Source organism: Oncorhynchus mykiss, chromosome 20, assembly GCF_057628025.1.
Source record: "Oncorhynchus mykiss isolate SJ-2025 chromosome 20, ASM5762802v1, whole genome shotgun sequence".
NCBI lineage: Eukaryota > Metazoa > Chordata > Actinopteri > Salmoniformes > Salmonidae > Oncorhynchus > Oncorhynchus mykiss.
The window spans coordinates 12,734,671-12,757,556 of NC_143041.1; the positions used below are offsets into that span (position 1 = coordinate 12,734,671).

At 44.9% G+C, this 22,886-nt stretch overlaps 1 protein-coding gene across 11 annotated transcripts in view; it reads right to left on the reverse strand.

Moving 5' to 3' along the window:
- Window positions 1–730: 730 nt before the first annotated feature.
- The window catches only part of shisa6b (shisa family member 6b), a 74,464-nt gene continuing 52,308 nt past the window's right edge, over window positions 731–22,886 (reverse strand). For 2 of the 11 annotated variants that reach the window (XM_021575586.3, XM_090212241.1), the window contains 5 exons: window positions 10,473–10,532; window positions 9,070–9,090; window positions 7,730–7,882; window positions 2,977–3,080; window positions 731–2,842 (listed from right to left, as the gene is read on the reverse strand). In XM_021575586.3, coding sequence (XP_021431261.1) covers window positions 1,988–2,842; window positions 2,977–3,080; window positions 7,730–7,882; window positions 9,070–9,090; window positions 10,473–10,532 — 1,193 coding nt within the window. In that variant the 3' untranslated portion in view covers window positions 731–1,987. Of the gene's footprint in view, window positions 2,846–2,976; window positions 3,081–7,729; window positions 8,242–9,069; window positions 9,091–10,472; window positions 10,533–22,886 lie in introns of those variants that run through there. The other 9 variants (XM_021575585.3, XM_021575588.3, XM_021575587.3 and 6 more) reach the window with 6 other exon arrangements.

Genomic DNA, 22,886 nt, shown 5'->3' on the forward strand with positions numbered 1-22,886 from the left:
GTTTTGGATGAGTTGGACTGCAGAGTGAAGGAAAAGCAGCCAACAAGTGCTCAGCATATGTGGGATCTCCTTCAAGACTGTTGGAAAAGCTTTCCAGGTGAAGCTAGTTGAGAGAATGCCACGGGTAAAAAGTTAAAATAAAGAAATAAACCTTGAATGAGTAGGTGTGTCCAAACTTTTGACTGGTTCTGTATATTTATACTCCGGACTCCGACGTTGATCATCCTAATATTTATATATTTCTTAATTAAACATTTTAAATTTGTGTGTTGAGCTAAGAACACAAGCATTTCGCGACACCCGCAATATCTGCTAAATAGGTGTTTGCGACCAATAACATTGGATTTGATTATGATAGGGATAGGTGTGACCACCCCTGAGAAAAACAAGATCACTGTGTCATGGGAAAAAATGAATCCCACCTCTAATTTGTGTTCTCTTTAACTAATGAGATGATGTATTTTCATGTATTTTCACATTTTGGTTATTCTATGAGATTATCAATTGCTTGAATATGTACAGGCAAGGAAAGGCTACCGTTTTCTAAACGTTCTCATGTGTAAGTGTACGAAAACCCCACCTTCAGCTCTCACTCAGCCCTCTCAAACCCCTGCAGGTATTGATTGGTCATGCTGGTCAGCTGTACCAACGTAAAATGATATGATTGACATATGCTCTTTTTCATACACATCAACAAACAGAGCACAAATATAGTCATTTCAGAAGAGTATTGTCTGTTTAAAAAAATATGGATGGTTTATTTGACCCTACTGCAACAAGCATATAATCCATCACCATGTTTTTCAACTTCTCATATTAGTCAATAGAACACAGTTTACATCCAAATATGAACAGTGGTATATTTTTTATCAACACATTCATTCACTTCTCAATCTACAAACATAGTTGAAAAGACACACATTATAGTATTCATTTATCCTGTCAAATACTTGGTTAAGTGGGTTTTCTAGTCTGAACTGATCACGAAACGGTGGTGGTTTATAACTTGTTCAGAATCTACTGAAAACATTAGACAGTCTAATACAAAAGCCAACCAGTATGGACTGGTCCATAATACTGCCTCTAGAATTATAGCTTATTTACAATCATCTATGAGCTAGCCATCACCGAACTAATTTATGAAAGAAAGAACAGAAACAGAGTATCTCATTAATTGATTGTGCTTTTTAAACCCACTAAAACCAATTCTCCATTTTGTAAAAATGGAACACTTGTCTCAGACTGAGGCACCAATAAAAGTGCTAGTAACGTTAGTTTTGATTTATTTCAAGATCTCTCTACAGCTATGCGTAAGACTGGCGTTACAAACAGTAGTTTATATTTATATATTTATAAAGTTGTTACAGGGCCGTCCCGGTTTCATCACCCGTGGTTGTCTTGTCATGTCTTTCAACAACACTTGTCTTGGAGACATCGATTAGATCAGTCCTTGTGTTTTACCATGCAAAGCCCTTTAGAGTAGCGGTAGAAGTTCAAAGAAGAAGAGATTTGTGTTGGACGGTTGGACAGAAAGGCTGCCTGAGCCTCGGTATTCTCATATAATCAATGTCCCCTCATATGAATCACACCCCAATTGTGTAGGGCAAGGGGAGCTGGTGCTTAGGGCATAACAGGAATAACAGTAGAGTAGTTTGCCAATTTCACAGCACACTACCACAGCTGAGCCATGTTTATCTGGAGTCAGTCTTTATGGAGTTTGTGTCTACAGAAGAACTCCAGTCTATTACAATACAGTACTTGGTTCTGGTGAAGTCCGGAAAGGCAAAGAGATGAGGGTATTATCTTTTGATTGACTTAGCAGGAAACTAAGCTACAGAGTGTCATGTCCCACCTTACAAACAGTCAGTCTCTTCCCATCCCTTTCCCCACACAAACATAATCCTTCCCATACTAGCGATTAGCTGTTAGCGAGTTAGCATTACCCATTGCGTCACTCCCAAGCTAGCCGTTAGCGTGCTAGCCAGCGTTAAACAGTCACTTCGGTCTTGCTGCCTGTGCGATAGTGCTGCTGCTGCTGCTGCTGCTGTTGCTGTTGGTGGTGGTGTTGGGGTATGTAGTGGAGCTGCTCCACAGTGTGGGTCCTTCTAGAGGCAAACTGCTGCCTCTTATTAGTCGTGTGGTTCATGGCTAGCGTGTTGGAGTGTGCCCCTTGTCCTGGTCCTGGTCCTGCTCCGCCTGCCGCTCCTGCGTTGTTCGAGGCACTGGGATGGGAGTGCATTTTTGTCATCTTGTAGCGGTCCATGAGTGGCGTCGTGGGCATGAACACGTCCGGGTGCGAGATGGCGTGCGACATCGACTTGTCGTTGTTTCCCCGGAAACCGCCGGACACGCTGCCAACTACACCACGCTTTAGCGACATCATCATTTTGTCCGGCGAGATCAGAGGATCCTGAGATAGCAGGCGGTCTTGGGAGTACAAGCGGTCTTGCGAGTAGAGGCGGTCTTGGGAGAAGTGGCGGTCTTTAGGGTACATGTGGTCTTGCGATTGTAACAGCCTGTCTTTGGAGTACATGCGGTCCTTGGAGTACAGCCGTTCCTGGGACATCATGCGGTCCTGAGGAAGCAGGCGTTCCTGGGACCTCAGCCTCTCAGCAGACAGTAGCTGCTCATCAGACAGGATTCGTCCTCCATGCTCGGTCATCCCCATCCCGTAGGAGATGCTATAGTCTTGCTGGGGGCCTCGGTGTGGGGACAGAACCCGGTCCTGAGACATGGCCCTTTGGACTCGGGGAGGCCTTTGTCTCCTGGGGGCCTGCTGGGCCTGGGGCTGCTGGGGTGGGGCCTGGGTCACCTGGGGCTGGGGGGGCTGGCTCTGGAGCTGCTGCTGGAGGAATGGATGAAGATACAGTCAACTCTTGATATATTCAATGGCTTGGGACTTTTGTAAATGCATGCCCTGAACAGGCACCACTGCATAACAAAATGCAGATTTATACAAATATGTAGATGCAGTACTTGTTCCTGGTTCATTTTGATGACGTGTAAGGGCATTGTGCTTCTGGCTGCCAGGTCAGGGAGGTGACGCTTGCGGGTGTAGTAGTCGTCGACGTCTTTATCCGCTGTGGAGAGACAGAGGGAGACAGAAGAGGTGGATTAGGAGAGAGAAAGAGGGAGGGAGAAGGTAGAGAGAGAGAGAGTAGGAGGGAAAGAGAGAAAAGGGAAGTAAAGGAGATTGAATAGCGGGTCTGAAGGTTGCTCCGGAAATACGACAATCCTGGCCCCATCTGTGATTTTACCAGCGTTTCTGGCTGTGGGCTTTCCAAAGGTTGCGTACAAGTCTGTTAACAAACAGTGTCATACTGCATACACCACACAAAAACGTCATACACAAAGGCTATTTGAAAAGACGCAGGATCACGTAACATGGATGAAAATTCATCTGCACGTTCATGTATTAACAAATCGAACATGGATATGGGTTGTGTCCAAGAACAGGTCTAGAGATATGTGCATGTCTCCAGATTGTCTTGGCAGGATGTGTGATATCACACCCTCACACCTTGTATGTGTTATAAAGGAGACTCACTGGGAACCATGCATCAACCATTAGTCATACGTACGGATTTGACATATTCAGACACACACAATCACGTGCGCCACACACACACACACACACACACACACACACACACACACACACACACACACACACACACACACACACACACACACACACACACACACACACACACACACACACACACACACACACACACACACAGATGTACAGTACACACATGCTCACGTACAAACATCCTGTCAAACTAAGATGTAAAGAATATATGTTTCATGGTCACATATACCGGATAGGTGCAGTGAAATGTGTTGTTTTACAGGGTCAGCCGTAGTAGTGCGTCACCCCTGGTGCAAATTAGAGTTAAATAACTTGTTCAAAAACACATCGACAGATTCTTGACCTTGTCGGCTCCAGTATCCGAAAACAGAGACTTTACGGTTCCTATCCCAACGTTCTAAAAGCTAGACTACCTGCCGCCCATGACTAAGTAATACTGCGGCAGAGATGATATGTATTTTTTATATACGTAAATATATAAAAAATGGAAACCTTTGAAGTTCACCCCCAAAAAGACAGCTGTCTTCCTCTGAGTCTGTTCTTTTTCACTTCGGCTTTGAACGTTTTACTGCTAAAGTGAGATGGAGATGAACTTTCATAACATGAATCCGTTAATAATATTCATTATTCATAAATTGAAAAATAAAATACCTCTCCAGAATCCAGAGAACAATAATAGACCATTGTAGAATAGATCCAGCTGTATAAATGATGGACACAAGGCTTCTAATACACCTCAGGCTGATCAGTCCTTTCACACAAACGTCATTTATGACAGGGCGCTAAAAGGGGATTGGCTAAAGCAAATTACCAGATGAATAACAAAAATATACATATATATATATATATATAAATATATATACAGTGGAGCAAAAAAATATTTAGTCAGCCACCAATTGTGCAAGTTCTCCCACTTAAAAAGATGAGAGAGGCCTGTAATTTTCATCATAGGTACACTTCAACTATGACAGACAAAATGAGGGAAAAAAATCACATTGTAGGATTTTTAATGAATTTATTTGCAAATTATGGTGGAAAATAAGTATTTGGTCAATAACAAAAGTTTATCTCAATACTTTGTTAGATACCCTTTGTTGGCAATGTCAGAGGTCAAATGTTTTCTGTAAGTCTTCACAAGGTTTTCACACACTGTTACTGGTATTTTGGCCCATTCCTCCATGCAGATCTCCTCTAGAGCAGTGATGTTTTGGGGCTGTTGCTGGGCAACACGGACTTTCAACTCCCTCCAAAGATTTTCTATGGGGTTGAGATCTGGAGACTGGCTAGGACACTCCAGGACCTTGAAATGCTTCTTACGAAGCCACTCATTTGTTGCCCGGGCGGTGAGTTTGGGATCATTGTCATGCTGAAAGACCCAGCCATGTGTCATCTTCAATGCCCTTGCTGATGGAAGGAGGTTTTCACTCAAAATCTCACGATACATGGCCCCATTCATTCTTTCCTTTACACGGATCAGTCGTCTTGGTCCCTTTGCAGAAAAACAGCCCCAAAGCATGATGTGTCCACCCCCATGCTTCACAGTAGGTATTTTTTTAATATATTTTTTTACCTTTATTTAACTAGGCAAGTCAGTTAAGAACAAATTCTTATTTTCAATGACGGCCTAGGAACAGTGGGTTAACTGCCTGTTCAGGGGCAGAACGACAGACTTGCCAGCTCGGGAGTTTTGAACTTGCAACCTTCCGGTCCAAACACAACGAGTTGAGTTTTTACCAAAAAGTTATATTTTGGTTTCATCTGACCATATGACATTCTCCCAATCTTCTTCTGGATCATCCAAATGCTCTCTAGCAAACTTCAGACGGACCTGGACATGTACTGGCTTAAGCAGGGGGACACGTCTGGCACTGCAGGATTTGAGTCCCTGGCGGCGTAGTGTGTTACTGATGGTAGGCTTTGTTACTTTGGTCCCAGCTCTCTGCAGGTCATTCACTAGGTCCCCCCGTGTGGTTCTGGGATTTTTGCTCACTGTTCTTGTGATCATTTTGACCCCACGGGGTGAGATCTTGCGTAAGCCCCAGATCGAGGGAGATAATCAGTGGTCTTGTATGTCTTCCATTTCCTAATAATTGCTCCCACAGTTGATTTCTTCAAACCAAGCTGCTTACCTATTGCAGATTCAGTCTTCCCAGCCTGGTGCAGGTCTACAATGTTGTTTCTGGTGTCCTTTGACAGCTCTTTGGTCTTGGCCATAGTGGAGTTTGGAATGTGACTGTTTGAGGTTGTGGACAGGTGTATTTTATACTAATAACAAGTTCAAACAGGTGCCATTAATACAGGTAACGAGTGGAGGACAGAGGAGCCTCTTAAAGAAGAAGTTACAGGTCTGTGAGAGCCAGACTAAATACTTGTTTGCCCCACTGTATAGGCTTTTAATTGGCATGAAAATGATGTGTGTTATTAAATAAATTAGCCTAAATCAGTGAAATATACATCTCCTTAATGAATAAAAGAGCAAATGAAAGTAAGATGTCATCATTAATTCTCTAAAGCAGTTTTTTCTTTAAATTTTTTTTTTTTTTTTTAGAGATTGGAGAAACATATACTATGCATTTTAATTCCCTATGGGGAAGAATGCAAGGCCAGTTCAGGCTGAACAAAAATCATCTGAAAAAGGAATGAATGTGTGTGCAGAGACACACTGTACCCTTTACTTTCAATTTATACATCAATTTACATGTATTAGTTGATGCTGAGATTTGCCATTTCATTATTCCAATAAAGGAAATGCGTCTCTATCTCGCCTCTGGCTCTATCCTACATGATCTATCAGTAGAAAGATGCCTTTTGGCTATTTGCTGCTGCAAATGATTTGCTTTGGAAGCAGATAAAGACAGTCAGGCTGGGCTGGCACTGCCTGAGGACAGTTTTAGGTTTTTAACATGGCAACAACATTCACCATGCATTTTGTAACATTACTTATTAAGACAATTTCCCAAGCACTGACATTTCCCATGCAATGACATAGCATCTTCCAATCAATATGCAGTCCAATATCTATTAGACAATAACAAGCACAAGAGACACCTGAGACAGGCACATGTATAACGATTTTGACCCACTCTAGAGATAGCGAGCACTGATGGGATCAGATCCTTCACTTTGGAATACATTTTATGGATTTCTCCCCATTAGACCCTGTAAACTCAATAGGTGCTTTTTTTGGTTGAATAGATCTCGTATTTGATTCTGTGTGTGTGTGTGTGTGTGTGTGTGTGTGTGTGTGTGTGTGTGTGTGTGTGGCGCACGTGATTGTGACAGCACCGACTTTAGACACACGACTTTGAATTGTAGACTACAATAGTTTCAGTTCTCTCCCTTTAGTCCCGTGTGGCTCAGTTGGTAGAGCATGGTGCTTGCAATATTAAGGTTGTGGGTTCAATTCCCATGGAGGACTAGTATTCAAATGTATGCACTCCCTACTGTAGGTCCCTCCAGACAAGAGCATCTGCTAAATTACTCAAATGTAAGTAGGACAGCCATGATGCAATTACACAAGCCTTAAGGAACATTTGTGTTCTGCTCAATATGACGAGATGAACCCCAGCGTAGTACACTGAATCAATACAGAGCTGCAACTAGAGCACAGCACAGAGCTTAATGTGGTTAAATGCTCACACTGAGAAATAGTGGCTGCTGCTTTTCTAAAGAGACATCTTTAAAGAGAGAGAGAGTGACTGTGTGGTGTATTGGTATGGAATACCAGTGAGGTGTGGTTTTGATGAAGTTATGGAGGGGCATGTTTGATGTGTGTATTTGTGATTGTCTGTCCCCTCTCATCCAGACACTCTGTTTATGCCTTCAAGAGTCAGCACTTTCTGGAAAGGTTGTGAATGCTGATACACTGAATATTAGGACCCTTTCAGAAAAAGAGAATGTAGCCTTTCATTTTGACGTATCCCAGCACTACATTTTAAGGGGCGTGTGGTATAATCCTTCATAAACGTATGCCAGTTAAGTAACGAGTCGAGTGACGAATACAGACTTTTTAACATGCCAGAGTAGGCATTAACTTATGCATTAGAGTTTTTAACATGCAGGTCATTCAGCGAGGCAGTGGGAGCTCTTTCAGCGCTTCTGCTAACGGTGGACTATGCTGTGGCGAGGACCTACTCAGTCTCTTGAGGGAGGAGTATCTGTTGAGGTCGGCCTTGACGGCGGCCTCGTAGGTGGGCGGCAGGTGGGACAGGCTCTGGAAGGAGCGCGAGGAGGACAGGTCGTATGGCTCCGTCTGCGAGGTCAGGATGCCACTCATCCTAGTGTTCTCTGGGGAGACACAGCAAAACAAACAAGATGGGAAATGGGCAGGCTTCCTAAAACATACCCGGAGTCAGAACAAAGGCAACGCTGGTAGAGCACAGCTGCTGAGGAAGGGAGGGAGGGGAGTGAAGGGAGGTGTTCATCTGACAGGAACTTGTTCAGAGAGCGTTTGGTGGAGTCTGGGAGGTGGGGGGTGGGCTGAAAGGAGAGGGGGGTTAGGGGACGTGGGTTGAAGGTGGCGGTCACTAGGCACTGTGGGATTGTTTGGCACGGAGGAGATGACAACGGACCAATAACAACACCACATCAAACAACGGATGTCTGCTTCAGTGACCCTGATTGTGACAGTTTGTGTACTGTGATCTGAGGAGGATGGGGAGTGGGGTCGGGTGGGGAGAGGGATGGGGAGTGGGGTGGGGTGGGGAGAGGGTTAGGACAGGGCAGCAACCCGCTCATCAGCCTGATGCGATGTGATGCCAGAGCGAGAGAGGGGCATACTGGGACTCTGGCCCCTCTCTCCCTCTCTTTCTCTCTCTCTTTGCCCTTTTCGTCTCAAACTCCTCTCGCTCTATCTTGCTCCTCTCTCTCCTACTATCTCCTAGCTCCCGCTCTCTCTCTCTCTCCCTCTGACTACTCTCTTTTCCCTCCCTCTCTGCATCCCTCTCCCCATCTCTCTCTCCCCTTCTGGCTGTGAGTCTGTCACGCAGAGCAGTGGGCAGCAGGGTGCGGCTCAAGTCCTGGCTCCAGCGGCCAGATAAAAATAGAGGGATGGGTGACTGCTTCAGGAGAGAGTTGAAGAGGGGGGAGAGTTGAAGAGGGGGGAGAGTTGAAGAGAAAGAAAGAGAAGTTTGAAAAGGACAGATGACAGCAGGGGTCCGGAGAGAACTGTGGGGGGTGAGATTTGGGAGGAGAGAGACCCAGCTGTGAAAGAAGTGTCTGCAATACACTCTCCACACAAGGAAAATAGACTCACACTGTGGCATGCTGTTAGCTACCTCCATAACCAGAAACACACGTCACTGCTAAATCACCACGCACAGTACAGCCACACCACGGACTATGTGGACAGGGGAAGGTACAAAGGCTAAGGGTTGGTGAGTGTGTGGAAGGGTGTGGGGGTGAATGGAAGGGTGTGTGTGTTAGTTAATTCATGTGGGTTTATGTGTGTGTGCGTGTGTGTGTGTGTGACTTACCCCGCCTCAATGATCGGTGAGCTACCCCACCCAAGTGGAAAACAAACAGTTCAGAAACATGTTGATGGTGTGAAACCCAACCAACACACACCTCATTCAATGCCATCAGTCCAGCAATTACCTCTGGAATAAACCAATGACGTATATCATTTTTATGTATTCGGAACAGACCAAAATCTAATGTGCCTTTAGATATAGTAATAACGCACCTTATATGTACAAAGAGCAATGTTGTATACCCTCTTTAATTGACAGAAGGTCAGCAGTTGCTTCACACACAGAGGATAGCAGAGGTTGCACTAGCTACATAGACCAGCCTTATCAGAGCAACACAGAACACTGGCACACCAAGCCCTGTTTATATGGCTTGTGATCAAAGCGTGTTCGTTCGATGTGTTGTCAGAATGGATTTCTCATGTTTCCCATAGAATTCAGGGTTATTTCATTCATGGCACACTCATCTGGTTTAGCAGTGTGTAATGGAACACACATTGAGTTGACACACAGGAGCAGATGCGGTACGACTACAGAATCTCCTTAAAACGCAGCGGAAGCATCGGAGGGGAAGGCTTCTACACAGGGTTGAGCAGACACTGAACATCAGCCAGAGAGGCCAATCCAATGTTAAACAAACACAAAGAAATGGTATTTTCTCTCCTTTTCATTCTTCTTTATCCTCGCCTCACCCTTTGTCCTTATGCAACCAGCACTCTTCCTCATATCTATTCATCAGCCTCTATCCCCCCTAAACCCAGCTCTTGTGAATGAATAGAGAACATTGGCAGAAGAAAATCTGTAAATGTAATGAAGCTGGGGGTGATTTCCTCACAGAGAGCAGGGGCTACAGTAATAGTACTCCATCTTCTAATGACAGAGGAGGAACGTGCACGATGGTCGAAAGCTATAGCCGGGACACTGTGACCTTAAAAGGAGGTTCACTTGATGCCCAGCCAATCGCATTTCCTTTTAGTAAGGTGATAGACATTCATTTGTTTTTTTATTCGCTCCGTTCAAAAGAATACATGGTCATGATGATGAAATGTGACACTTCTGTGATTCTATCGTTAATAAAAAAATATATATTTTCAATAAGAGAATGCTAATTTTCAAAAAGAGAAATTGAAGAGTAGGTTGGCATCAGTGGTAGCATATATTTGTGTCAAAAGAGTGTTTCAAAGTTAATTTGAAAAATCTGGGCTACATTACTTCGAGAGAATGGCCTGGTTTGGTAAAAAAAAAAGGGATTTAGTGACATTTGTCTTTCTACAAATAACTGTGTGGCTCTGATTCAACATCCACACTAAGTAATGTACTGGGCATGAATTCTAAGTAGTAGCCTATGCTAGAGTGGGTATTGAAACATAACCCTGTATCTGGATGCTAGTGCTGTTAGCTGTCCTTACCATTTTGGGTGCGTGTCGGGCTACCTAGAACCACATGGTTGTAGTTTTGCTGATGGGTACCTGTGAAAACAGCAATGGAGAGGATCATTCAATGTGCATGAGATAAGCATATCAGATATCGTATCTGATCAAAAGTAATGACATGGTTAATACAAGCAGAGAGCTAGAATTGGCATCATTAAAGGGATGGTTCATCACGAAATAAAAGCTTGACAGATGTTTTCACACTTCAAAAATGGTGTTTAAATCAATCTTAATAATATATTTTTTTAAAACATCTGACAAACGTAGATTCAGACATAGAGAATCCCTTTAACATCTTCCAGCCAATGACATGGATATCATGGTGAAGAAAGATGGAGAGGAAGCAATATGGAGAGAAAACAGTAAGGAGAGGAAGGCCAGGTAAAATAGGGGCGCAAGGGGAAAAACCGGGATGGAGAGGTGGAGACTCTGGAATCATTGAGGAGAATGTGCAGAAGAAGAGCAGCATGTACACTGAGCATGTGTTATTCACATACACACTGACATGGGACATGAGTGCCCTTGTTCTTTCAAAAAAATGGCAGTACTGAAAATGAAAAAGACACCATAATAAAATAGTAATATATCTGAACATCTCATTTGAGTTGGGTCATTCTTTGTGATATTATGATCCTTCCATTCAGACGTTTTGGGATGACAGTGAAGGTGAGAGCGCTTGGATGAACATGTTGTAGCATTGCACCCCTCGGCACAAGCCCCTGTCACTTAACCAACTGTCCATCCAGACCATGTGGACTGTTTTGGGCTGAAATGAGATGGCAGAGATGTCAGAGACACGGTCCCTTTAAAGATCCCATTGTATTGAGTCAAGTGATGAATGGCAGCTATTGTGTGTTTGTGTGTGTGTGTGCGTGCGTGCGTGTGCGTGCGTGCAGTGGTGGAAAAAGTACTACTTTCAGTAAAAGGAAAGATACCTTAATAGGAAATGAGTACATGAGTAAAAGTCTAAAAGTATTTGGTTTAAAAAAATACTTAAGTATCAAAAATAAATGTAAAAGTATAAACAATTTCAAAAGCCAGGGCCAAAACTCAAGACATCAAACAATGCATGGTTGTTTAGTGAGTCCGCCAGATCAGAGGCAGTAGGGATGACCAGGGATGAGTGCGTGAATTGGACAATTTTCCTGTCCTGCCAAGCAGGGAAAATGTATGGAGTAAAAACTAACTGATTTTCTTTAAGAATGTAGTGAAGTAGAAGTAAAGGTTGTACAAAATATAAATAGTAAAGTACAGATACCCCAAAAAACAACTTAAGTAATAATTTAAAGTATTTCTACTTAAGTACTTTATACCTGTGTGTGTGTGTGTGTGTGTGTGTGTGTGTGTGAGTGTGTGTGTGTGTGTGTGTGCGCACGTGTGTGTGTGTGCGTGCGTGCGCACATGTGTGTGTGTGCAAGAGTGATCCAGGTGAAAAAGCAACGATACTGTAGATAGATGGAAGACACACTGCCGACCGAGTGCCGCCACTGTTGAGACACATTCATTTGGCTGTGTGCTGTTGTGCCTGTTTAGTCATGCATTAGCAGTCACAGTGCTGAGAGGGGATAGATGACCCTCGTTCTCACATCATGGGTTTTAATATTTGTTATAGGAAGATGGAATGTGTCATCAGAGTAGGTGGGCGTGTATGTGCGTATTTTATTTCTATTAAAAAAGAGCTTGACCGTTGACGTCAGGGTTTGGTTTGTGGAGAGAGAGACTGTTTGCAGACAAAGTGAAGTCACAGACGTGAGGGCAGGGTTTGGTTTCTGGAGAGAGAGACTGTTTGCAGACAAAGTGAAGTCACAGACGTGAGGGCAGGGTTTGGTTTCTGGAGAGAGAGACTGTTTGCAGACAAAGTGAAGTCACAGACGTGAGGGCAGGGTTTGGTTTGTGGAGAGAGAGACTGTTTGCAGACAAAGTGAAGTCACAGACGTGAGGGCAGGGTTTGGTTTGTGGAGAGAGAGACTGTTTGCAGACAAAGTGAAGTCACAGACGTGAGGGCAGGGTTTGGTTTGTGGAGAGAGAGACTGTTTGCAGACAAAGTGAAGTCACAGACGTGAGGGCAGGGTTTGGTTTGTGGAGAGAGAGACTGTTTGCAGACAAAGTGAAGTCACAGACGTGAGGGCAGGGTTTGGTTTGTGGAGAGAGAGACTGTTTGCAGACAAAGTGAAGTCACAGACGTGAGGGCAGGGTTTGGTTTGTGGAGAGAGAGACTGTTTGCAGACAAAGTGAAGTCACAGACGTGAGGGCAGGGTTTGGTTTCTGGAGAGAGAGACTGTTTGCAGACAAAGTGAAGTCACAGACGTGAGGGCAGGGTTTGGTTTGTGGAGAGAGAGACTGTTTGCAGACAAAGTGAAGTCACAGACGTGAGGGCAGGGTTTGGTTTGTGGAGAGAGAGACTGTTTGCAGACAAAGTGAAGTCACAGACGTGAGGGCAGGGTTTGGTTTGTGGAGAGAGAGACTGTTTGCAGACAAAGTGAAGTCACAGACGTGAGGGCAGGGTTTGGTTTGTGGAGAGAGAGACTGTTTGCAGACAAAGTGAAGTCACAGACGTGAGGGCAGGGTTTGGTTTCTGGAGAGAGAGACTGTTTGCAGACAAAGTGAAGTCACAGACGTGAGGGCAGGGTTTGGTTTGTGGAGAGAGAGACTGTTTGCAGACAAAGTGAAGTCACAGACGTGAGGGCAGGGTTTGGTTTCTGGAGAGAGAGACTGTTTGCAGACAAAGTGAAGTCACAGACGTGAGGGCAGGGTTTGGTTTCTGGAGAGAGAGACTGTTTGCAGACAAAGTGAAGTCACAGACGTGAGGGCAGGGTTTGGTTTGTGGAGAGAGAGACTGTTTGCAGACAAAGTGAAGTCACAGACGTGAGGGCAGGGTTTGGTTTGTGGAGAGAGAGACTGTTTGCAGACAAAGTGAAGTCACAGACGTGAGGGCAGGGTTTGGTTTCTGGAGAGAGAGACTGTTTGCAGACAAAGTGAAGTCACAGACGTGAGGGCAGGGTTTGGTTTGTGGAGAGAGAGACTGTTTGCAGACAAAGTGAAGTCACAGACGTGAGGGCAGGGTTTGGTTTGTGGAGAGAGAGACTGTTTGCAGACAAAGTGAAGTCACAGACGTGAGGGCAGGGTTTGGTTTGTGGAGAGAGAGACTGTTTGCAGACAAAGTGAAGTCACAGACGTGCGGGCAGGGTTTGGTTTGTGGAGAGAGAGACTGTTTGCAGACAAAGTGAAGTCACAGACGTGAGAGCAGGGTTTGGTTTGTGGAGAGAGAGACTGTTTGCAGACAAAGTGAAGTCACAGACGTGAGGGCAGGGTTTGGTTTCTGGAGAGAGAGACTGTTTGCAGACAAAGTGAAGTCACAGACGTGAGGGCAGGGTTTGGTTTCTGGAGAGAGAGACTGTTTGCAGACAAAGTGAAGTCACAGACGTGAGGGCAGGGTTTGGTTTGTGGAGAGAGAGACTGTTTGCAGACAAAGTGAAGTCACAGACGTGAGGGCAGGGTTTGGTTTGTGGAGAGAGAGACTGTTTGCAGACAAAGTGAAGTCACAGACGTGAGGGCAGGGTTTGGTTTCTGGAGAGAGAGACTGTTTGCAGACAAAGTGAAGTCACAGACGTGAGGGCAGGGTTTGGTTTGTGGAGAGAGAGACTGTTTGCAGACAAAGTGAAGTCACAGACGTGAGGGCAGGGTTTGGTTTCTGGAGAGAGAGACTGTTTGCAGACAAAGTGAAGTCACAGACGTGAGGGCAGGGTTTGGTTTGTGGAGAGAGAGACTGTTTGCAGACAAAGTGAAGTCACAGACGTGAGGGCAGGGTTTGGTTTCTGGAGAGAGAGACTGTTTGCAGACAAAGTGAAGTCACAGACGTGAGGGCAGGGTTTGGTTTGTGGAGAGAGAGACTGTTTGCAGACAAAGTGAAGTCACAGACGTGAGGGCAGGGTTTGGTTTGTGGAGAGAGAGACTGTTTTCAGACAAAGTGAAGTCACAGACGTGAGGGCAGGGTTTGGTTTGTGGAGAGAGAGACTGTTTGCAGACAAAGTGAAGTCACAGACGTGAGGGCAGGGTTTGGTTTGTGGAGAGAGAGACTGTTTGCAGACAAAGTGAAGTCACAGACGTGAGGGCAGGGTTTGGTTTCTGGAGAGAGAGACTGTTTTCAGACAAAGTGAAGTCACAGACGTGAGGGCAGGGTTTGGTTTGTGGAGAGAGAGACTGTTTGCAGACAAAGTGAAGTCACAGACGTGAGGGCAGGGTTTGGTTTGTGGAGAGAGAGACTGTTTGCAGACAAAGTGAAGTCACAGACGTGAGGGCAGGGTTTGGTTTGTGGAGAGAGAGACTGTTTGCAGACAAAGTGAAGTCACAGACGTGAGGGCAGGGTTTGGTTTCTGGAGAGAGAGACTGTTTGCAGACAAAGTGAAGTCACAGACGTGAGGGCAGGGTTTGGTTTGTGGAGAGAGAGACTGTTTGCAGACAAAGTGAAGTCACAGACGTGAGGGCAGGGTTTGGTTTCTGGAGAGAGAGACTGTTTGCAGACAAAGTGAAGTCACAGACGTGAGGGCAGGGTTTGGTTTGTGGAGAGAGAGACTGTTTGCAGACAAAGTGAAGTCACAGACGTGAGGGCAGGGTTTGGTTTGTGGAGAGAGAGACTGTTTGCAGACAAAGTGAAGTCACAGACGTGAGGGCAGGGTTTGGTTTGTGGAGAGAGAGACTGTTTGCAGACAAAGTGAAGTCACAGACGTGAGGGCAGGGTTTGGTTTGTGGAGAGAGAGACTGTTTGCAGACAAAGTGAAGTCACAGACGTGAGGGCAGGGTTTGGTTTCTGGAGAGAGAGACTGTTTGCAGACAAAGTGAAGTCACAGACGTGAGGGCAGGGTTTGGTTTGTGGAGAGAGAGACTGTTTGCAGACAAAGTGAAGTCACAGACGTGAGGGCAGGGTTTGGTTTGTGGAGAGAGAGACTGTTTGCAGACAAAGTGAAGTCACAGACGTGAGGGCAGGGTTTGGTTTGTGGAGAGAGAGACTGTTTGCAGACAAAGTGAAGTCACAGACGTGAGGGCAGGGTTTGGTTTCTGGAGAGAGAGACTGTTTGCAGACAAAGTGAAGTCACAGACGTGAGGGCAGGGTTTGGTTTGTGGAGAGAGAGACTGTTTGCAGACAAAGTGAAGTCACAGACGTGAGGGCAGGGTTTGGTTTGTGGAGAGAGAGACTGTTTGCAGACAAAGTGAAGTCACAGACGTGAGGGCAGGGTTTGCTGAATATATGAATGTATTTAATGTTCTTGAAAAGCATCAGACATAAAGAACACACACATGCACTGTGATCTCCATTTTAATTACATTGTGCCATAGCTGTAAAACCAAAACACTTTCCATTCACTTTTGTAGTTAATCCACACACAGTGCTGACACCCCAATCACACCTTTGAACTTCAGGCTTGGCCCCACACTGTCAGTGCCCAGATAGAGAAAGCACTGAGACCTCCATAGAGAAATAGGGAGAGTCAGTACTGCAGAGCTCCCCATAGAGAAAGTGTAGACAGAGAGAAGTTCTGCTGAGTTAAGAGCCCCTGCACTGCACTGGGCCCTAATTAAGAAGGAAGAAGGACCAGTTCAATGATCCCGCTGTAATTGGGGGACCAATTAGTTGTGTTAGAGAGAGGCAACACACACACACACACACACACACCACAGCAAGCACATTGGTTCCTTGAAAGTTGTGGAAACTTATTTTTTGAGGTTTCACATTGGTTGTGGGAACAAAGTCATACCAGTAAAATGTATTTTTTTTTTTTTACATTCTGAGGACAGAAGTGAACATTTTGCCTGTTCTGGGAACACTTATTTTTAGGTGGCAGGGAGGTTCAGAGAACATGTTTGTCTGGTTCCTTGAAAGTTTTCCTAGGAGGTTTTATAAAGGCTCTGAGAATGGGAATTATGTTCTTTTGAATAACTTCCTTCACTGAATGTTTCAATACGACTTAATACCACTGCTGGCTTATTCCAAGCACAGATAGGAACCATGAAAATTAATTTCCTCAGGCATTAATCATGCAAACACATTTATGTTTTATCGGATTCAAACCTATAATCTTCTGTTCTCTATCCATGGAATTAGTCCACTGCGCCACCAGGATGGAGCCAGCGTGCCATGTTTTTTTTACACATAAAAAGCTGTTCATTTGAGTATATTCAAACAGACCCCATTTCAAAGGAAACAAGCACTCATTAAGATCAGGTGGGGCCCATTAGTGGGCGCGGCCAACACACTTGAACACACTTAGGATAGAGAGGGTTTTGTTGATGCTGAGAACGGAATGTATATGTTTTTAAATAACATTATTGCTAAAGTTTTCTTGTGGTTTTTATGGAAAGTGTTCTCATCATTCTAAGAAAGGAATGTTTGTTTTTAATAACATTATTAGAATGTTCTCTGAATGTTACTTACCCACGAACAGGACCAAGTCTGGAATGCAGAGGAGTGTCTGCGCCTCGATCTAGGTTGGGCAAAACTTAACATGGTGGTGTTTGCCTTAGCAATCTCACTGGAATAAAGACCTCCTCCATTCCTTTCATTATTGAAAGAGATTGTGATGTCTCACATCTCAAAATAGGGCTACTTAATGTTAGATCCCTCACTTCCAAGGCAGTTGTAGTCAATGAACTAATCACTGATAACAATCTTGATGTGATTGGGCTGACTGAAACATGGCTTAAGCCATGATTTTACTGTGCTAAATGAGGCCTCTCCTCCTGGTTACACTAGTGACCATATCCCCGCGCATCCCGCGGAGGTGTTGCTAACATTTACGATAGCATATTTTAATTTAAAAAAAAAAAAGATTGCATTTTGCCTTTTGAGCTTCTAGTCATGAAATCTATGTAGCCTACTCAATCACTTTTTATAGCAACTGTTTACAGGCCTCCTGGGTCGTATACAGCGTTCCTCACTGAGTTCACCTGAATTCCTATCAGACCAGATAATATTCAAATCTTTGGTGACTTTAATATTCACATGGAAAAGTCCACAGACCCACTCCAAAAGGCTTTCGGAGCCATCATCAACTCAGTTGGTTTTGTCCAACATGTTTTCGGACCTACTCACTGCTACAGTCATACTCTGGACCTAGTTTTGTCCAGTGGAATAAATATTGTGGATCTTAATCTTTTTCCTCATAAACCTGGACTATCGGACCACCATTTTATTATGTCTGCAATCGCAACAAATAATCTGCTCAGACCCCAACCAAGGATCATCAAAAGCTGCGCTATAAATTCTCGGACAACCCAAAGATTCCTAGATGCCCTTCCAGACTCCCTCCACCTACCCAAGGACGTCAGAGAGCAAAAATTGGTTAACTCACCTAACTGAGGAATTAAATTTAACCTTGCGTAATACCCTAGATGCAGTCGCACCCCTAAAAACGGAAAACATTTGACATAAGAAACTAGCTCCCTGGTATACAGAAAATACCCGAGCCCTGAAGCAAGCTTCCAGAAAATTTGAACTGTATTGGCGCCACACCAAACTGGAAGTCTTTCGACTGGCTTGCAGTATCGAAGAACCCTCACTGCTGCTCGATCACGCTATTTTTCCAACTTAATTGAGGAGAAAAAGAACAATCCAACATTTATTTTCGATACTGTCGCAAAGCTAACTAAAAAGCAGCATTCCCCAAGAGAGGATGGCTTTCACTTCAGCAGTGATAACGTCATGAACCTCTTTGACGAGAAGGTAATGATAATTAGAATTACGTACTCCTCTTTAAATCTGCGTATTTCTCCAAAGCTCAGTGGGTCAGCCTGTTTTAGTGGGAGTTTGGTCTTCCTGTTGACATTAATAGACCAGTAAGAAAGAGAGTTCCAAACCTCTCTGTCAGTATCAGCCAGTTTCCAGTTTTCCTCTATCCACTCCCAGACAGTCCTAGCAAAACCCTTGCTTGAGAAATTGCTCTTGCTAAGAAGCTTCAATTTTACAAATTGAAAACAATCACAGTAAGGTACTTCATTGTTACCCAGAAATGTTTTGATATTGAGATAAAAATGGCTGCATTGGCCCCTTTAAAGGAGGGACGGGCAAAATATTGTTGGATTTAAGTCATTTTAAAGACGCCTGCCTATTAGCTGTATCAGTTATTGGTTCTGCCAGCTGAATGTGATAAGGAGAGAAGGAGATAAGCACAGGGACTGAGTATATAACTACACTGTATATTGATTATTCCTGATTGAGAGGTTAACCAGGTCTCCAATCTAAATGGATAAAATGGGTATTTTGTCTGTCTGCAACTTGATGACGCAGCTGTGCACTTTGTCTGTCATGACTGGCAGTCACGTTTTCAGCATTCCAAACAAAATGAGATGATGAACCCAGATTTATGCGGGCTTGTGTGGTTCCGTGAGGTATTTGACATCATCTCTCTTCCTGTAGGCACATATTGCATCATATTAATATTAATCAGTATTTTCACACCTGATACAGCACATGTGAGCCTGCATATTAACACCCAGATGGCTCAACACTGACTCACTATCCTGACATAACTTATCCTATCACACAAATCATGACATCCAGGAATGTGGTGGTGATAAAACGGTGGGTAACGTCAGTGGAGATAAGTGGTAAGTTAACACCTTAACACTAATGCTAAGACTTCCGGCGCCGACAGAGATGGCCGCCTCGCTTCGCGTTCCTAGGAAACTATGCAGTTTTTTGTTTTTTTACGTGTTATTTCTTACATTAGTACCCCAGGTCATCTTAGGTTTCATTACATACAGTCGAGAAGAACTACTGAATATAAGATCAGCATCAACTCACCATCAGTACGACCAAGAATATGTTTTTCGCGACGCGGATCCTGTGTTCTGCCTTACAAACAGGACAACGGAGTGGATCCTATGCAGCGACCCAAAAAAAAAACGACTCCGAAAGAGAGGGAAACGAGGCGGTCTTCTGGTCAGACTCCGGAGACGGGCACAGCGCGCACCACTCCCTAGCATTCTTCTTGCCAATGTCCAGTCTCTTGACAACAAGGTTGATGAAATCCGAGCAAGGGTAGCATTCCAGAGGGACATCAGAGACTGTAACGTTCTTTGCTTCACGGAAACGTGGCTTACTGGAGAGACGCAATCCGAAGCGGTGCAGCCAACAGGTTTCTCCACGCATCGCGCAGACAGGAAAAAACATCTTTCTGGTAAAAAGAGGGGCGGGGGCGTATGCCTTATGACTAACGTGACATGGTGCGATGAAAGAAACATACAGGAACTCAAATCCTTCTGTTCACCTGATTTAGAATTCCTCACAATCAAATGTAGACCGCATTATCTACCAAGAGAATTCTCTTCGATTATAATCACAGCCGTATATATCCCCCCCCAAGCAGACACATCGATGGCTCTGAACGAACTTTATTTAACTCTCTGCAAACTGGAAACAATTTATCCGGAGGCTGCATTCATTGTAGCTGGGGATTTTAACAAGGCTAATCTGAAAACAAGACTCCCCAAATTTTATCAGCATATCGATTGCGCAACCAGGGGAGGAAAGACCTTGGACCATTGTTACTCTAACTTCCGCGACGCATATAAGGCCCTGCCCCGCCCCCCTTTCGGAAAAGCTGACCACGACTCCATTTTGTTGATCCCTGCCTACAGACAGAAACTAAAACAAGAGGCTCCCACGCTGAGGTCTGTCCAACGCTGGTCCGACCAAGCTGACTCCACACTCCAAGACTGCTTCCATCACGTGGACTGGGAGATGTTTCGTATTGCGTCAGATAACAACATTGACGAATACGCTGATTCGGTGTGCGAGTTCATTAGAACGTGCGTTGAAGATGTCGTTCCCATAGCAACGATTAAAACATTCCCTAACCAGAAACCGTGGATTGATGGCAGCATTCGTGTGAAACTGAAAGCGCGAACCACTGCTTTTAATCAGGGCAAGGTGTCTGGTAACATGACCGAATACAAACAGTGCAGCTATTCCCTCCGCAAGGCTATCAAACAAGCTAAGCGCCAGTACAGAGACAAAGTAGAATCTCAATTCAACGGCTCAGACACAAGAGGCATGTGGCAGGGTCTACAGTCAATCACGGACTACAGGAAGAAACCCAGCCCAGTCACGGACCAGGATGTCTTGCTCCCAGGCAGACTAAATAACTTTTTTGCCCGCTTTGAGGACAATACAGTGCCACTGACACGGCCTGCAACGAAAACATGCGGTCTCTCCTTCACTGCAGCCGAGGTGAGTAAGACATTTAAACGTGTTAACCCTCGCAAGGCTGCAGGCCCAGATGGCATCCCCAGCCGCGCCCTCAGAGCATGCGCAGACCAGCTGGCCGGTGTGTTTACGGACATATTCAATCAATCCCTATACCAGTCTGCTGTTCCCACATGCTTCAAGAGGGCCACCATTGTTCCTGTTCCCAAGAAAGCTAAGGTAACTGAGCTAAATGACTACCGCCCCGTAGCACTCACATCCGTCATCATGAAGTGCTTTGAGAGACTAGTCAAGGACCATATCACCTCCACCCTACCTGACACCCTAGACCCACTCCAATTTGCTTACCGCCCAAATAGGTCCACAGACGATGCAATCTCAACCACACTGCACACTGCCCTAACCCATCTGGACAAGAGGAATACCTATGTGAGAATGCTGTTCATCGACTACAGCTCGGCATTCAACACCATAGTACCCTCCAAGCTCGTCATCAAGCTCGAGACCCTGGGTCTCGACCCCGCCCTGTGCAACTGGGTACTGGACTTCCTGACGGGCCGCCCCCAGGTGGTGAGGGTAGGCAACAACATCTCCTCCCCGCTGATCCTCAACACTGGGGCCCCACAAGGTTGCGTTCTGAGCCCTCTCCTGTACTCCCTGTTCACCCACGACTGCGTGGCCACGCACGCCTCCAACTCAATCATCAAGTTTGCGGACGACACAACAGTGTTAGGCTTGATTACCAACAACGATGAGACGGCCTACAGGGAGGAGGTGAGGGCCCTCGGAGTGTGGTGTCAGGAAAACAACCTCACACTCAACGTCAACAAAACTAAGGAGATGATTGTGGACTTCAGGAAACAGCAGAGGGAACACCCCCCTATCCACATCGATGGCACAGTAGTGGAGAGGGTAGCAAGTTTTAAGTTCCTCGGCATACACATCACAGACAAACTGAATTGGTCCACTCACACAGACAGCATCGTGAAGAAGGCGCAGCAGCGCCTCTTCAACCTCAGGAGGCTGAAGAAATTCGGCTTGTCACCAAAAGCACTCACAAACTTCTACAGATGCACAATCGAGAGCATCCTGGCGGGCTGTATCACCGCCTGGTATGGCAACTGCACCGCCCTCAACCGTAAGGCTCTCCAGAGGGTAGTGAGGTCTGCACAACGCATCACCGGGGGCAAACTACCTGCCCTCCAGGACACCTACACCACCCGATGTCACAGGAAGGCCATAAAGATCATCAAGGACATCAACCACCCGAGCCACTGCCTGTTCACCCCGCTATCATCCAGAAGGCGAGGTCAGTACAGGTGCATCAAAGCTGGGACCGAGAGACTGAAAAACAGCTTCTATCTCAAGGCCATCAGACTGTTAAACAGCCACCACTAACACTGAGTGGCTGCTGCCAACACACTGACACTGACTCAACTCCAGCCACTTTAATAATGGGAATTGATGGGAAATGATGTAAATATATCACTAGCCACTTTAAACAATGCTACCTTATATAAATGTTACTTACCCTACATTATTCATCTCATACGCATACGTATATACTGTACTCTATATCATCGACGGTATCCTTATGTAATACATGTATCACTAGCCACTTTATACTATACTATGCCACTTTGTTTACATACTCATCTCATTGTACATACTGTACCCGATACCATCTACTGTATCTTGCCTATGCTGCTCTGTACCATCACTCATTCATATATCCTTATGTACATATTCTTTATCCCCTTACACTGTGTACAAGACAGTAGTTTTGGAATTGTTAGTTAGATTACTTGTTATTACTGCATTGTCGGAACTAGAAGCACAAGCATTTCGCTACACTCGCATTAACATCTGCTAACCATGTGTATGTGACAAATAAAATTTGATTTGATTTGATAACTGCACTAATATGGCACAATTGGTGCATAAACACCTAGTAATGTATAGCCCACCAATAAATACCTTAGCATGACTCTCCTTCAAACTGGATGCGGCAATCTGAGCACATTGTTAAAGCTCAGGGCTTAAGAATCCTTCTAAACTTCCCCTTAATTTTAATGACATCCTGTGAGAACACTCCAACCCTCGGTAATGAGGACACGCCAACCTTCAGTAATGAGGACACGCCAACCCTCAGTAATGAGGACACTCCAACCCTCAGTAATGAGGACACG